The sequence below is a fragment of the Felis catus genome, chromosome A2 (genome assembly GCF_018350175.1).
Source record: "Felis catus isolate Fca126 chromosome A2, F.catus_Fca126_mat1.0, whole genome shotgun sequence".
Lineage (NCBI taxonomy): Eukaryota > Metazoa > Chordata > Mammalia > Carnivora > Felidae > Felis > Felis catus.
This window is the reverse complement of record NC_058369.1, coordinates 82,028,789-82,046,978: the sequence shown is the minus strand read 5'-3', so window position 1 is coordinate 82,046,978 and position 18,190 is coordinate 82,028,789. Positions and strand designations below refer to the sequence as shown.

The following is an 18,190-nucleotide window of genomic DNA, read 5'->3' as shown; positions in this document are numbered from 1 at the left end:
TTAGGTAATTAAAGACTCTGGTCATCTCCCGAGAGAGAGAGTAGCTGAGGATTTTGTTTGGGCTCAATGGGATATGTCAGAGCAGAGATTATACTACATTGACCTAAAGGTAAAAATGAGTCCACTGGCCTCCTTTCACAGGAACAATTTAATTTTCACATTATCGTTGTTATAATTACTGCATTTTCATTAATGGGGAAGTCAACAAAGGTTTATTAAAAACGTGAAAAGGTTTTCATCACTGTTTGCTTCTTGGTTGCTTCCTTTTCACTCTCCCTCTCTCTTTTTCTTTTTTTTACTAGTGTTTTTATTGTTTTTTTAAATTGTGATTTGTCATTTATCCTGTTTTTTCTTCTAGAAATCAAGGAGTATTTTAAAATGCCTCCAGTTTTCTGCTGATGAGAAGTTTAACTTAATGGTAAGTCTAGAGAATGATTGGACTATAGGAAATTTTATAACGCATGGCCTCCGTTTAAAGAGAGCTATTATCAGAAAGAGCATCTTAGACTTCTTGTTGCATTAGTCACTTGTATGAACAAGTAGCACATTTCTTGCCTCTTAAGGCTTCAACTCTATAATATATACAATTAATATAGGTGATTAGAAGAGCACATAGGAAATTTCTGCTAACTGAATGTCTCTCATTAAAGGAACAAGTATATAAGTGAGGTCTAGTAGAAGGTAATAGGAATTATCTATAGTAGATAGCTTTAAATAATTACAAGTCATTTGACCCAAAAAGACTTGTGAGGATAGTGAATTTGAGTATGAAGTAAAATGTCAATGAGAGTGTATAGTCTGATTAGTAAAAATCTAGCATCACTCTTGGCAAAGCCATTTGGAATGCTAGTCTCATGAGGAGGAATTATAAGTATCTTTTACCTGTGATGGATAGAATGTTATTCTTCTTCCCTAGGATTAATATTGGTGTCTAATATAGATTGATATCATACTGTTACAAGAATTTCATTTACTCCTCCTGCCTTTTTTTTTTTAAACTCATTCTCCTTCTAAAGACACCCAGTCTTTCCTTCCGTACATGGTCATCTGTGTCTTGTAAAAGTCTACCCCTACTGACTGGCTTATTATATAACCTATTTATGATACTCAGATCCGAGGCAAAGTTTGCCAAGTATTAGCCCTTTAAGAAATAAATATACACCAAGCTTGTGATTGTATGTAAACGCCAGAATATTTCCAGTGGACTTCCTGTGCTGTGAATTTAGGAGATAATCTCTGAAGATAATGATGGTTAAATAAATAGGTTCTTCATCAAAAGGCAAGCACAGCATTGTCAGACTTGCTCTGGGCTCAGAACTATCAACGCTTAATGTTGTTTTTTGGTTTATTTTCCCATGATTTTTTTGACAGTTTGAAGCACCCTTGGATATAACATTAAGTGACTCAGGATTTAAGTAAGTTATTCATAGCTTACAACTAATTTTTATAGACACTTGTGGGCAGAATGTTTATACTTATACCTAATCTGTGGTATACAGATAAAAGGACAGTTCAGTATTCCGTGTGTGTGTGTGTGTGTGTGTGTGTGTGTGTGTGTGTGTGTGTGTGATTTTTTAGATTTCTGTCCTCTATAGGGAACATAAACGACTTTATCAAGCACAAACACAGGGTTTTTCATGTAAAGTCAATCACATTGATTTTTGTAGCCACTTATTTCTGTAGGATGTTTCCATTTATTTTGATCTGTGGAAGTGCTCTTCTCCCTGTGATTCAATAAAAGGATTTGATGAATCAGGGAGGGCTGCATTTAGAATCCAACATCAAAACCCTTTCCTTGTTGCCATCAAAGAGGATTGTAGCTCAGTTTTATCTGTTGTGTTGCTATTTGTTTTCCTTTTTACACAAAAGGTGAGCGTTTTTCCCCCAGACTATTTTACACATAATAAAAACATGAACACTTTTGAAAAAATAGGCAGAAGCCCACTAGTGCACAGAAGAAATGAAAGTTGTCTTGAATTAGACTACTGATAACCCTAAACTGTTCTATATTTCAGTAGCTTTATTTCATCAAATAGGAACACTCAGTTGTACTTAGTTTGAAACAGTATATGCAGCACTCTCATTAGAAAAAAGTTACATCACTTTCAACTTCTGTTTTTATGTATTTTTTTCTCTATTGCCAGGACCATGCCATTTCTGTGTGGTAGGGTTTTGGTTTTGGTTTTTTTTTTTTTTTCTTTTTTAAATGTTTGTTTATTTTTGAGAGAGAGGCAGAGCGTGAGTGGGGGAGGGGCAGAGAGAGAGAGGGAGACACAGAATCCGATGTCTGGTCCGAAGACACAGAATCTCATCAGCACAGCCTGATGAGACATTTGAACCCAGGAACTGTGAGATCATGACCTGAGCTGAAGTCGGACACTTAACTGACCCACCCAGGTGCCTCCTGGGTTTCTACGTTTGGTTGGTTGGGGTTTTTTTTGGATCACGTTTTTAAAGAACTTTTTTTCTTTTAATTTTATTTTTTATTTTTGTAAATTTACATCCAAATTAACTAGCGTATAGTGCAACAATGATTTCAGGAGTAGATTCCTTAGTGCCCCTTACCCATTTAGCCCATCCCCCCTCCCACAACCCCTCCAGTAACCCTCAGTTTGTTCTCCATATTTGAGTCTCTTCTGTTTTGTCCCCCTCCCTGTTTTTAAATTATTTTTGTTTCCCTTCCCTCATGTTCATCTGTTTTGTCTCTTAAAGTCCTCATATGAGTGAAGTCATATGATATTTGTCTTTCACTGACTGACAAATTTCACTTAGCATAATACCCCCCAGTTCCATCCACGTAGTTGCAAATGGCAAGATTTCATTCTTTTCGATTGCTGAGTAATACTCCGTTGTGTGTGTGTGTATGTATGTGTATGTATATATATATATATGTATATATATATATATATATATATATATATATATATATACATATATATATATATATATATATTACCACATCTTCTTTATCCATTCATCCATCAATGGACATTTGGGCTCTTTCCAAACTTTGGCTATTGTCGATAGTGCTGCTATAAACATGGGGATGCATGTGCCCCTTGGAAACAGTACACCTGTATCCCTTGGATAAATACCTGGCAGTGCAATTGCTGGGTCGTAAGGTAGTTCTATTTTTAATTTTTGGAGGAACTTCCATACTGTTTTCCAGAGTGGCTGCACCAGCTTGCATTCCCAGTTTTATAGAACTTTTAAACAAAAAGGCCCACATTATCTACTTAAATTTCTCAGGAACAAGTCTCTACCTTGGTGGGTATGTTATAGCAGTTACTATCCTTTATGAGGGAACTTTATTTTTTATTTTTAAAAAATTCTTCCTATTAAGGGTGTCTGGGTGGCTCAGTCAGTTAAGCATCAACTCTTGATTTCAGCTCAGGTCACAATATCATGGTTTGTGGGATCAAGCCTTGCATCAGGCTCTGTGCTGACAGTGTAGAGCCTGCTGGGGATCCTCTAACTCTCTTTGCCCATCTCTCCCTCCCTTCTTCCTTCCTCTCTCATAAATAAATAAATAAATAAATAAATAAATAAATAAATAAGGAAGCAAATAAATATAAAGCAATGAAAAGATTCTTATTCAAGTGTAGTTGACACACAGTGTTATGTTAGTTTCAAGTTTACAACATAGTCCATTATTCAATGCTCCCTGTGTTAAGTGAAAGAGGAAACTAGTTTTTTTTAAAGTTTATTTATTTATTTTGAGGGAGAGAGAGAGAGAGCAGGGGAAGGGCGGAGAAGAGAGGGAGAGAATCCCACACAGGTTCCACACTGCCAACTACAGAGCCTAACATGGGGCTTGAACTCACAAACTGAGATCATGACCTGAGCCAAAACCAAGAGAGCCAAAACTAACTGAGCCACCCAGGCACCCCAAGAGAACTAATTTTTAAAGGCATTCACAGTTTCTTATGCTTTATGTTTTTAGACTTGTAAACTTTGGATGTGATGATCTTCAAGACCAAGAGAACTTATCGAAACACCTGACCCTGTGCGTTTTTACCAACCATACAGGTAGAACCAGGATTATATTTATCAATTTATTCAATTATACTTGAGTTCTACAAAAAATTTAGTCATTGTTTAGATATATGGATCCTTAAAATATAATAGAGCCACAATCTTACATAAGTGATCCTATGGATATTTATACAGTGTATCAAATTATCTTCTCCACTCCAATTTTATACATCTGTTGTCTGCATAAAGGAAGCCACAGTCAGCAGGGTTATTTTTTTGTGCTTTTTAATAGAGGGGATGGATTCATATGTAATCAATCTACATTTTCTCACCTGTTCCGTCTTTTAACAAATGTCATACAATTATGAGGATGCTTTTTGTGTCAGGCCTACTAATATATTTGGACTCTAAACCTATGTACCAGGCTGCTTTAAGAGCCATTCTAGAACTTACTGAGCTAGCAATCAAAGCTTGACATAAAGTCATTAGTGTACTGTAAGCCTCTACAAAGTCAACACTAATAACTAAATTTGATAGCCATTTTTAATACCCTAGCTTGAGTAGACAGTTACCACTGAGTTAAGTAGCACTTGGAATAAAACTGTATTCCTTTAAAACCAGATTATGTGGTATTCACTAAGCCAATGTTTATGGAGACTTACCGTATGCTAGGTATTGGAGAAATGATGATGAGAAAAAATGACCTAGTTTTCATTAGTAAAATCCACTATTTGAATTTTAGACATTAAATAAGTGCACACAGAGTATTTCAATAGAATCTTGATAAACTGTAGGAATTAGGAAGTCATGAGAGTGTATGATAGAAGGTACTAATATCTTCAAATAAGTTCTAGTTCAGCTAGTCTGTCCCTGTGCTCTTACCCTCCAGCACGTTCTGTCTTAGTCCTGAAAAGTGTCTGCTTTCCCACCTCACTCTTTCTTAGTCTCTCCCAGTTTTTCCTGTTCATCCCAGGTCTCTCTCAGGCACAAAGTCCCTCCATAAACCAGTCTTGAGAGTTTAGGAAGGCAGGGATATTTCACGTGAGACTTGGAGGGTGTAAATGAGCTAAGAACAGTGTGACTGAAGTAGAGGGAGCAAGGGGGAGAGAACTGTGGCGGAGAGGTGGCTTGAGCCAGGTTACGTAGGGCCTTGCAGACCATGAACGACTTTATATTTTTATCCTGAGTCTAAAGTCATTAAAGGTCTTTTTTTCTTCTTTTGACATTTTATTTTGAGAATGCCCAAACATTACAGAAAGTCTCAAGGACAGAATGAACATTCATGTACCTTTTACTTAATTGTATCATTTACAGTATTTGCTTGATCACTCTCCCCAAACACAGGTACCATTTTCTTCCTTTTGACTAAGCCATTCAAAAGTAAGTTCCAGACACCCTGACACTTTACCAGTACATTATTTAGCATGTATCTCCTTAGGTTAAGGACACTCTTTAACATAACCTCGGTTCCATTATCACTGAAAAAAATGAATTGCACTAATCAGTAATAATTTCATATTCAAATTTCCATAATTATTTCAGAAAAGTCCTATATGTGTTTAGATTTCTATATATGTTTGTATATGTGTTATATATTTGTGTGTATGTATAAAAATGAATATATGTGGTGTGCATCATTTTTAAAGTCAGGATTCCATGAAGATTTGTTATTATATTTGGTTATGTCTTTGTAGTGTTTTTTAATGTAGACCACTCCCCTCCTCCTATCCTCTGTCCCCGCCCCCTGTTTTTTTGTATTTTTTTTCCCCTACAACATTGATATTTTGAAGTGTCCAGGCCAGTTACCCTGCATTCTGGATTTGTCTGTTTCCTTGTGGAAGTATTTAACGTCTTCCTCTGTCTTCCACATTCTCTGTATGTTGATAATTAGACTGAAAGGCATCGTTACACGTAAGTTAAAATTTTTTCATAAGAATACTTCATGGGTAATATTGTGAAATTTACTCGCACCAGATGGGGAGGCACATAATGTCAAGATGTCCTACTACTTGTGATGCTAAGTTTGGTCATTTGGTCACGTGGTAACCACTGCCTGTCTCCCTTAAAAGGTACATTTTAATTTTTGCAGGAGTAACCTGTGAGCTATTGTAGTATCATGTGACTGCCTTAGTCCCCAACAGCTTTTTACTTGGCACTCCTTGATGCTCCTTCACTGAATGTTGTGGTTTTTAAGTTTTTATTTATTTATTTTAAGAGACAGAGAGAGAGAGAGAGAGAGAGAGAGAGAGAGAGAGAGAGAGAATTCCAAGCAGGCTCTGCACTTGACAGATACTCACATACCATGAGATCAGGACCTAAGCCAAAGTCGGACACATAACCGACTGAGCCACTTAGGTGCCCCTTCACCGAAGTGTTTTAAGCAGGCAGTGATGTGATTAGATATGTATTTTTAAAAGATCGCTTGCTGCTGTGTGAAGAATGGATAGGAGGAGGCAAGAGAAAAAGTAGGGAGATGAGCAGTTAGGATGAGGTTATGGTCGTACATTTGGGAGGAGGATGGCTTGAACTAGGATGGCAGAGGTGGTAATTTGGTGGGTTTGAGATGCATTTGGAGATGGAACTGAGAAGACTTGCTATCAATTAGCTGGAAAGGAATGGTTCTCAGGTTTCTCACATGGGTGAACAGTGGTGCCATTTACTGAGGTATAGTGGTTTAGGTCAGGCTTAGAAAGAGAGATTGTGAGGGTTGTTTGGACATGTTAACTAAGAGATCTGGGACTTAGAAGAGAGGTCGGGACTGGACATGAATAAATGTGGAAGTCATTAAGTCTGCAGTTGGCATTTGAAGTCATGGGAGGGGTATAGGGTCAAAAGGGAAGAAGTTTAGGAATAACATCTGAGAAGCCAAATATATAAAGATTGGGTGGAATATCCAAAGAAAAAGGAAAAAGAAGGTCTGGAGAGAGAAGGGGAAAAGCAGTTGTTTTACTATAGCAGCCAAAGGCAGAGGGGGGTTTTATAAAGGGGAAATTGGCTAACTGTTACTAGGCAGTAAGCGGCGGAGTCCGTGTGGTCTGGCAGCATGGAGGTTACTGTGGGTGATTGCAGCGAAATCCTGGTTGTGCTGGGTAGTGGCACATGGGAGGTGAAAAAAAATCATAGCAGGTATAGACATGAGAGGGGCAGCAGCTAGAAGGGGTAGCAAGATTTAGGGAGTATTATTTTTGAGGATGGTAGAGACTCCAGTATGCTTGAATGCTTACATGGTATTTAGTGGCAAGAGAAAAGATGACAACACACAGCAGGGAGGAATCACTGGTACAACGAATTTGCTCGGAAGGTGGGAGGTAACGGGATCCTGAGCTCGTGTGGAGGGACCTGGGTAGGCTCTTCCCTGGTGCTTTATTTTAAATCTGCCAAATATAAACAATCATTTTAGGCTTTCATTCTTTGAAGCTTTTATTCCTTTTCATTTTATTCCCATAGGAATTTCTCACGAACAGTAGCAGCTATAACTTACAGATGGGTGATCTATGATGTATCTTATTCAATAAAATGTTGGGTTTATCTGCACCAGAAGGGGAAGAGTCTGCTTTTTTTCCTTTCCCAGCAATGTCTAGGACAGTAGAAAATGAGCCTTGTTCTTCACAGTCAGCTTCGAAATACAAATAAGCCTGTTTCAAATGGGATACGTCCTGATGTAAGATGCAAACAAGCCAGGAAGCATCCTTTTGGTTTTTAACTCAAGCTGTCACCTCATGTATTTCCCAAATTGCTCATAAAAATGATTTTTCACCTTTGCAGTTACCAAACAAAAGCCTAGTTCAGTGAAGTAGGAATGGAGAAGGGAACAGATAGGCTAATCCCTATATGGCTCCCTCTGTACCAGAGAGCTTAATTTTCCTCGGATGTGGAGACCAGAGAACAGGGTTCATGAAGTGAATGCTGATCAGACTCAGGGTTGTAAACAAACCCAATCTTACATCACTGATGCCATAATAATGTTTCGTGTTCATTTGTCCCATATTGGTCATTAAGAGCTACTCTGTCCTTTCAGCATTGCTTGTTACATGCTCAAAAGCATCTATGTCCTGAATTTTCCTGCCCTAAGAAATGAAATCCACTACCTTCCAAGGAATTAGAGCTGAAAATCTGGATGATGGGGGTGCTCATGAGCGGTGATGGTGGGCAAAAGTGCTGCCACTTATGTATTAAGATTGAGTTCATGCAGATTTTTTAAAAATGTTTTTAATGTTTGTTTATTTTTGAGAAACAGAGTGCAAGCAAGGTAGGGGCAGAGACAGAGGGAGACACAGAATCCGAAGCAGGCTCCAGGCACAAACTATCAGCATAGAGCCTGAGGTGGGGCTTGAACTCACGAACTGTGAGATCATGACCTGAGCCAAAGTTGGATGTTCAACCGACTGAGCCACCCAGGCACCCCATAATTAATGCAGATTTTTAAAGAGAGTTTATAGCAGGAGGGTAAATCAGAGACTTCCTAAAGCAGTGAAGGAAGGAAAATATTCTTTTCCTAATAGTCCACTCTATAGCTGTACTTCAGTCAGTGGCTGTATTCTTTCTTGTGCACCACCTACTGGGAGGTAGTGAGGGGTGAAAAGTGTAAATTCTCTTTTCCTGTTCATATAATTTCAAGAGTTGCCCTTCACAAGTTCCCAGAATTAGTCTTGTGTTTTAGCATTTTATAGAGCCTTTTACAATGAGATAATTTCCCTTGGAAAACTTTGCCCATAATAGCTTTCATTGTCCAAATAGTTTCCCAAAGGCTAGCCAACTCTGAGATTTTATCTTCATCATTGATGAATATTTATTAAACATCTCTTTCTGGATACACCATTAAGAGCATGCTTTGTTGTTGTTGTTTTTTTTTTTTTTGAAACTCTGACTTCCCCCAAGTGAGTTCCCCCAACTTGTAAATAGCAGCAGAATCATTCTGGAATAATCATAATCGCAGCTAACCTTTATAGCCAGACATAACTTCTTTGGCAGAGCTTTATACATACATCTCATTTAATTCCTATGTAAGAACTATATGAAGTAGGTTCTATATTTTCTTTTATAGATGAGGAAACTGAAGTTTAGAGAACTTAATGTGCCCCAGGCACATTTTAAAAATACTGATGCCTGGGTCTCACCTTCAGAGATTCTTTTTCAGTTGATTGAAGGGGAGGTTTGAGAATCTGTAAGCCCCAGGCGAGTTTAATATGCTTTCCAGGTTGAGAACCAGTGCTCCATTGCTGTGTTGTCCAGTATGGCAACCACTAGCCACATGTAACTATTAACATTTATTAAAGTTAAACAGAAAAGAGTCACAGTAGCTACATTTTATTTAAAAAAATTTTCCCCAAATCAATACAGCTTTTATTGCATCTTTAAAATTCACAAACAAGTCTGATAAATCGTCTGGCATCTTGGTATTTCTGTAGCTAGACAAGTTAGATTTTATTCATCAGCCTGCTGAACTGTTCCTTTTTCAAAAACATAGATACCATCCAAAAATTTTCTGATATCCTTGTTTTTATGTAGGTACATTTTAAGTGTTCGATAGCCACATGTGGCTAGTGGCAACCAATTTGGACAACAGATATAAAGCATTTCCATTATCAAAGAAAGTTCTATCCATGGGACAAGCTTCACAGAGTCGGTGCACACCCGTGTCACCTTGCTGTGTCTTTATTATTTTTCCCACCTTTGGGCTAGGGAAGGGTAACTAAGCCACAACCTAGTAACTATTTGGAAACGTTTGCTTATGAGATCTGAAGATGGCTCCTGGTGAATGTAATTGGGTACATTTATTTTACATCTCACTTCAACTTTCTGCAAAACAAGAAAAATGATGACCTCCATTCTCTAAAGGATGGTGTAGAGGATTTTGCTAGAAGGGGGGGATATCATCTTCTTTATTGTGGACATTTCATGTTCATGCTACAGGATAGATTCCTACAAGAAGAATTTGGGTCGACAGGTGTGAATATATTTAATCCTCTGCAAAACTGTGTTTCAGAGAGGTTGTAGCAACTTCCTTCTTATTTGAGAATGTTTTTCCTACTGCTCCCTTGACAGAATTGATTATCATTTTAAAAACTTTGCTAATTTGAAAGAAAAAATATGGTGCCTTTAAAAAAGATTTTATTTTGTAATTACTAGAGAGGCTAAATTTTTAACTATGTTTGCTGAAAATTTCTTTCTCCTTGTGATCATAGAACATAAAAGGACAGGGTAAACCAGTAGTTTTTTGCTGGTAGTATCTTTACTTTATAAAAATAGTCCAAGTGGTACATAGAACTTTTTTAACTGTTATAATTACTATTTTTGTTTAAGCTTTAGTATAGTGTTACTTGGTTTCTTAGTCTGCTGTAATTTTAAAGAAAAGCTATTATTGTATACTCAGTAGCCATAACAGTAATTTTATATCTAGTAGAATTGTTACTATTTTTATCTGATAAAATTACTCTTTTAAATTCTTTTGTACTTAAGATATTGCAATAAAATGTACTTCTAACAATATGGTGCAGTTTTAAATGTCATTAAAAATAGTCACAAATGATAAATATTATAACAAAATTCTCATATATGTCTTTGAACAGCCTTCTTAGAGAAAATTGGCGCTTTTTTTGGGGGGGGCCACCCTGATTCTTTGACAAAGGACCTAGTGAAGTATAACAGAGGAAATACTGCTATTCACTGAAGTAATGATTGAATTTACATGGCTAGCTAATTGTAGTTCTGGGACCAGAACCCAGGTTTCCAGATTCCTTGTTAAGTTCCTTTCCTCCTGGAAATCTCCTATTTTGGGTAATCACATAAACATTAGCATTGGAAGTATCAGTTTCTGTATAATGCCGTCAATGGTAGGTCTTTGATGAGAATATCTAGTCTATCCACATAGCAACAGCTGCTAGAGATGATGGACATATTACACACTGAAGGAGGGGTGAAGGCTGAGGGTGTTCTGGAGTGATGGGGTAAGTAAAGGCAGTCAGGGCTCATCTGGGAGGACTGCTTTGTGCCACGAACTCTTCTTTGCCCTTGGACCAAGGCTCTTGGTGACCCAAATATGTGTGGGCATGGTCCCAACACACATTTGCTTTTATTGGCCCAGTTTGCCTTCCATTCCAGATAACAAAGAAGACTGGAAACTTTCTGTAAAGAAGAGGTACATTTTTGTTAAACTGGGGTCTATAGCTATTAGTAATGGCCTGGGAGGCAAGCTAAATAAGAGAGCAGGGCAGTACATGTATATTAGGAGAATCTTATGAAGCTTTGTAAATTTCTCTAGACACTCATGATTTCATATGTAGGAGTGTATCTCTATTCATTTTCCTGTTCTTTAGTAGCTCATCACAATACATTGCTTATGTGTGTGCTGAGTAACTGTGGAATTAGCAACTTGTTAACTTATTAATAGACCATTTCTAGATTTGGGGAATAATCTCTGTATTAAGTTGAGGCAGAACGTCTAAAGGAATAAAAGTCAGGTTAAATGACTTAGGAAACTTTTTATTTGTCTCCTATTCTTTTCAGCTCTACTAAATACCTTCTTACTTCTAGGAAGTTTATGTGTGTGTTACAGTCCGAAGTTTGACTCTTGGGAAAAATTCACATATTCAGTGTTTTACTTTCATAAAGGTACATGCCATTTATTCTTATTTTTTTTTTTTACTTTTACATAATCACTTTTTCCAAATGGTAGCAAGTTAGATAAATTTTAAAGACTTATTACCTTGTAATGAATTTTATCAGTACATTCTATACCTTTATATGTCTATAATACATGTTTCCTGAATAAATTCATTAATGATGAATACAGTTAACCCTTGAACAACGTGGATTTGAAGTGCACAGATCCACTTACATGCAGGGCTTTTTCGATAAACACAGTAGAGTTCTATAAATGTATTTTCTCTTCCTTACAATTTTTCTTAATATTTTTTCTTTACTGTTAGAGTACAATGTAGAATGCACATAACATATGTGTGTTGACTGTTTATGATAAATGTTAAGTGATAAACATTACAACAAAATGCTTCAGATCCTTCTGTCTGAGCACAACCCATCTTATAAAGTCTAATATTATACTCGAAGCCCAGAACAAGTACTAGATGGTGATTGCACTTGTGATCCATTTTCTCTGCTGGTTTTTGGAGAATGATGGGGAACCACAAAATCCAGAAGTCAGACACATGCTTTGTCAGTTTCACAGCTCCTAAATGTTGAGAGTATCACATAGAGTAATAGCCTTGGGTGGGATTCCGGCTCTTTGTTTCTTACCATTCTTTTCTTGGCTTCCTGTTCTCTACCCACAGGGCACGGCAAGACCTTCACTGCTGCTCTTGGGAGTGTTGACTCACATGTGACAAAGGGCCTTACTTTTCTCAACCTTGGTGAGTGAGAGGGAGATGGGTCTCTCTGCTCTGACACTCCTTTCCAGTACATGTGATACTCAGCCTTTTATATCTCATTTGTGCACCCCATTTTCTCCTACCTCTTCAGGACTCGGATTGTGAGGACAATCACTGACCTCTCTGAAACCTGATAGGGGAAGGTTTTCTCTGGACACATTAGCATCCGTAATTTGTCTGTTGTTCAATAGTCAACTGTATTAAGTTAGTTAGTAATTTGTCTGTTGTTCAATAGTAAAGTTAGTTAATATTTTTATAATATATTTTTTCCTGACCTATGTCTTTTTCAAGGCTTATAGACCAACCCTAATGGACATATTTGTGACCCTCCATCCAGATCAGCCTTTTGGGGGGGGATGCATCTCCCTTTTTAGAGAACACAGGCTGTGAGCTTTCCTATGTTTTTAGTGGGAAAGAAGCCTGGGCACACATCTCAGCCCTTCTGAGCCTCAGTTTCATTATTGATTGTAGAGAGGACAAAGGTCTTTGAAAAATCGTCCATTTCCTGTTGCTGGAGCCTTCCAAGTCCTGTAAATGATTTACAGATCAGCTTGAATGTGTTGATTTTCATTGAGTAAATATGGTAAGGGAACTTGAGTGTTAGGTTGGGACATATTAATGGAATCTATAATGAAGAAAATAAAGAAGGAGTTTATTGTACCAACCTCCTGAAAGCTGCTTTTGCATGTCATTTGGGGTGAGGGTCACAAACAGGTTAGCACAGAACTAAATAACAGAAGTATTGCTTGCCTACCCAAGGGACATGACAATATTTAAAAAGAAAAGCTTCAGCTTTAGAGCACATGATTCTTTGATGTATTCCCCTATTCCTGTTCCCCAGTCCTTCTACTATCATGACAAAGGCTTAGGAAGGTGTGATGTGAGGGAACTTGGCAAAATGAGAATGAAAATGATAAGAAAATACATAAAAAATATTTTTCTTTTGAATGATACTATTGGTGAGGTATCTAAGGTTGAGTGGGCTAGTATGTGGCAAATGTTAACATGAGCTTTGAACCTGTGGGAAATTACTTTAGAGAAGCCTGATTCTACTGCTTCCTGTGGTAAGAGAGATAAATATAAGGTTTCCTGGGTCTGAGACTTGATTATTATCAAGTAGTGAATGCTACATCAACATCCCATCTAAGAGTGATAGGGGAAACTTTCCACTAAAAATAACCTTAGCATTTTGTGAGGTCAAAGGTAGCCTTCCTTTTTTTCCCCAGAGAGTGACTTTAAAAAAGGGCAGGCATGATTTAATCTATGGTCTTCAGACCGTGGAGCCAGCAGAAATACTAGAGCTTTGTAAAAATAGGCTATCTTACATAAGTTATCTTTCCTTCTTAAACACATTTTATCTCATAGGCACAAAATTATACCCAGGATTAAAACTATTCCAGAAGTAATTTTTATGACAACAGTATTGCTTTGTGAGTGATGTATTTTTTCCTATAAATTGCATGCAATTTTCCTGATTGCTACCCTATTAAAAGGGGGCTTATATTGATTAAAATACTAAATGATTGGGCTTTGGGGACGTTTTCTATAAATCCCAAACACCTCTATATAAGAAAGATACATTGGTAAATAAAAAGCTATCATTTTGAAAAATGAATACTATATGCTAAGTTTGTTATTTAAATTATCTTGATCCTTAAAACAGTTCTGTTTGGTGATGTTATCCCCATTTTACAGATAATGAAAGTGAGGCTTAGAAAGGCTGAGATGTGTACCCAGTCTTCTTTTAGTGTCTCATGTCAGGGGCACTGTGTTAGTTTCTTATGGCTGCTATAACAAATGATCACAAATTTAGGGCTTAAAACAACATAAATGTTGTCTTAGGGATCTGGAAGTCAGAATTCTGAAATCTGGAGTCTTGAGGGGCTAAGCCAAGGTGTAGGTAGAAATGGTTCCTTCTGGAGATTCTGGAGAAGAATTCATCCTTGGCCTCCCGCAGCATCTTGAGGCCAGCATTTCTTGACTTGTGACCGACATGACTCCCATCTCTTTCATCCTCACATGATTTTCTCTGTAGTCCAGTCTCCCTCTGCCTCCCTCCTGTGAACACATTTGTGGTTCCATTGGGTCCACTTGGATGTTCCAGTATACTCTCCCCATTTCAAGATCCTTGATCCCATCTGCAAGGTGCCTTTTATCACTTAAGGTAACATATTCACAGGCTCTGGGATTAGCACCTGAACATCTTTGGGGGTCAACATTTGGCCTACCACAGGTACTGTTGACATTTTTGATGAAACAATACTTTTTGTGTGAGAGTGTCCTGCACGTAGGACACTACCTACCACGCCAATGACTGGGACAACTCAAAACACCCTGACATATTTCCAAATGCCTTGTCTCCCAGGGACAAAATTACCACCCTAATTAACTGGTTAAATGCTACGACTAGGAGTTAACTTAGATCATTTGATGCCTAGACCCTTTCCACTGTGTGCTATTATATCATTATTTGTGTCTTTCTACTTAAATGTTACCATAATAAGAACATTATTGCAACCATTTGTGCTATAGACTTGAACATCACTTAATCCCCTGTGACTGAGAGGGCACTTCTAAGTCAAATCATTCAAGTTTTACATCCTCTTTCCCTTCCTTTCCACTGAATGCCTTCTATGCAAATGATTTTTTTTTTTTTTTTTGCTTCTTAGGGAAAAAAAAAAAAAAGAGTCCAGCTGGCTCACTTAAAATCTAAATGTGTCTTGTATGTGAAATTCACTGCTATTGCATGAATTTTTCTGTTTTTCTAAGGTCCTAGAAAAATTATTGGCAAGGGCTACTTCCACCTTCCCATTCCCCAGAAACCTATTTTTATACCTTGCTTCAATCTGTGTACAAATGTTCTTGGTACAAAATTATCTAATGCAGGGACTGTGAAGGTGTGAATTCTCAGCAGTTAGCTATGCAAGGAAATGTATTAGTATTTCACAAAGCATCAGAATGCCTGCAGAGATTGTTTTGATGAATATCAATTTAAAGTTTCTCTAAACAAAATGACGATGATGATAGTGATGATGACAATGAGTGGGCAAACACAGGAAACTAAATTTTAGAGCATCCCCAAGCTGGCAGAAACTAGGAAGGAAATTCCCATTTTAAGCTGTTCCCAGACTATCCAATAAAGGAAGAATTCATCTTGCTTGATTTTTTTTTCTAATTTGTTTTCAGAGGTCATTTAGGTTCATATAAAGCCACAATTCACTTAGAAACGGAATTACAGATGTCAATTAAGATAACCATGACTAAATGTATGAAGAAAATTAGCCACAGGTAGAAATAAATGAGATCTGGCTAGTGAGATGAAATGTACTGATATAAGACAGCTTATTTTTATACTGGTCAAAACATTTGTGTTTTTAAGAGGCACAAAGAGGGCTGCTGTGAAGTTCTGGGCTTTATCTTTGCCTATGTAGCTCTTGCCACATGCAGATAACATAAATCTTTCTCTTCTACAGACTATTACTTGGCTGTTTACTTACCTGGTCATTTTTTTCATCTACTTAACATTCAACATCCAGACCTAATCTGCCACAGTTTGTTTCTGACAGGTATGGTGATATGGCTGTAATTTTTCATTCATGAACATGATCCATTTGGGTTTGTCTTGGCAACATTTATATTTGGGTGAGAAGAGTTTCTTTTATTTGCTGATGTAATTTTTGTTTTTTGTTTTTTGACCAGGAAACAGTGAAGTTGTTGATATGCTACCTCATAGTCCTTTACAGTCACTGTCAGGGTCCCTGGTACTGGATTGGTGTTCTGGAAAGCTCTATAGGGCACTCCTCAACCAGTCATATTTATTACAGTTCCTATGGAACACTCAGCTAGACTGTGAGAAGATGGCCGTGTTGCACTGTGTGCTCTCCTGTGGTGGAGACCGCCGGTTCCTGGAAGCCAAGGTGGTTATGTAGCTTAAGTTTAAAAACTGGCAAATGGACAACACCAACTGTATATATTTGTGGTTGAAATGGATGGAAGTCATTTTTGTTTGTAATAATTAATTGAAGTTTATGGTCTCCATCCTAACTTGAATATCTTTTCTTGTGCTTTTTTATAGACCCCCCCAACTACACCTCAGACTGTGAGCATGTCTGTTCTTTTGACTACTATCTTTTCCATACTGTGAAAAATGGTAGCTATATTAGTAACATTCCAAGAAAGTGTTCAGTGAACAGTAAATAGTTTCTCAAATATCTACTTTTCCTTCTGGTCTCTGTACGATATATAGTGTCAAAACAACTAAATCTGATGGCATATATTTATTATATTTTAATAAAGATAGCATATATTTACACTGCATGATATAATTGAAGAAGCACTTTCACACACTTTGTCATTTAATTGTACAGCTATCCTTTGAAGTTGGGAGAACCCCCCCCCGCCCATTTAGACTTGATTGGGACCAACAGGTTGTTGGGTAATTGAAGAAAAGATGTCTGAAACATTTTAACCTAAACCAAAAAAATGTGCACTTATTCACCTGTCTTTTGAGGTAGACTAAGACCCTTTCTTTGTATATTAGTGGTTAGAGTTCACAATTATTTTTCTTACATAAAACCGCTAGTAATGTGTTGTCTCTGACTTCCTGTTACTGCTTGCTTTTTTTTTTCCTTTTTTTTTTTAACCTTACTTTCTTTTTCTTTTTTTAATCTAAGGAGAGCAAGTTTTTGAAGATCTTTCAAAACAATCTGTGTATATTGGGCCATTTTTTTCTAATCCTTTCTAGTTATCTCATACCTAATTTTTTTTTTAGTAAGTGTTTTAGACATGCCTTTGAGTCTTTCCAAAGACTCAACCTTTGGGATGGCGTGGGAGGCTCAGTCCGTTGAGCATCTGACTCTTGATTTTGGCTCAGGTCATGGTCTCAAGGTCATGAGATGGAGCCCTGCATGGGGCTCTGCACAGGGCGTGGACCTTGCTTGGGATTCTCTCTCTCCCCTTCTCTCTGCTCCTCCCCTGTTTGTTCATGCATGCATGCTCGCTCTCTCTTGCTGTCTCTCTCTCAAAATAAATAAACATTAAAAAAAAACCCACAAAGCATTCAACTCTTATTGACCAAACAACACTCTTTTTGCATCCATATTTCACTCATCTATGGTAATATTTTATTAAATTACCTAATTGTGAAAATAAGTGTAACTAGCATGAATGCGTTTGGAAATAAAAACAGCAACTTATTGGTAGGAGCAGAAACGTGAGAGTGCTCTGTGGCTAGGTAAGCCTGATAGTATCCTTTCATTGGAAGGCTGGGAACAAGGAGTTTCAGTCCTCCAGCAGGAAAGGATGGTTGTGGAGACTGAGGGAGTTGTTGATACAGCATGCCCTTGGGAGGACCATACAGTGATGCTCACAAAGGTTAGATGGTGTGACAATGTTCACACTGATGGCTTAGCTGGATTCAAACCCAGGTCTGCTGCCTCCAAGCTTAGTGGTGTGGTTTGGTTTGATTTTCTCCTGTATCTCACAGCCCTTCACACTGGTATTTTGGTGTAACGAGATGTACCCTAGCAAAAACAAACATGGGGTCGAAGAAGCCTTACTTGGATTCCAACCAAGGACATTTAGTAAAAAAGATGTGTAAAATGGACCTGATTTATCATATTACTTAAGCTACAGTCTTGCATTATGTGTCTTGAAGAGAACGTAGAAGTGAGTGTGTTCTTTGGCAGTAGCAAAATAGAGAATTCTAAAAGATTCACATATATATATATGTATGTATATATATGTATGTATATATGTATGTATATGCATATGTGTGTGTATACATATATATATGTATGTATATATATGTATGTATATATGTATGTATATGC

At 37.4% G+C, this 18,190-nt stretch overlaps 1 protein-coding gene across 9 annotated transcripts in view; it reads left to right on the top strand.

The window, feature by feature from the left end:
- GSAP (gamma-secretase activating protein) overlaps nt 1-18,190 on the top strand; it is a 90,745-nt gene that overhangs the window by 36,516 nt on the left and 36,039 nt on the right. For 7 of the 9 annotated variants that reach the window (XM_045052300.1, XM_023250296.2, XM_023250292.2 and 4 more), the window contains exons 9-16: nt 5-109; nt 359-418; nt 1,372-1,415; nt 3,944-4,029; nt 11,482-11,586; nt 12,264-12,341; nt 15,833-15,925; nt 16,059-16,276. In XM_045052300.1, coding sequence (XP_044908235.1) covers nt 5-109; nt 359-418; nt 1,372-1,415; nt 3,944-4,029; nt 11,482-11,586; nt 12,264-12,341; nt 15,833-15,925; nt 16,059-16,276 — 789 coding nt within the window. The remainder of the gene's footprint in view (nt 1-4; nt 110-358; nt 419-1,371; nt 1,416-3,943; nt 4,030-11,481; nt 11,587-12,263; nt 12,342-15,832; nt 15,926-16,058; nt 16,277-18,190) is intronic. The other 2 variants (XM_023250293.2, XM_023250295.2) reach the window with 2 other exon arrangements.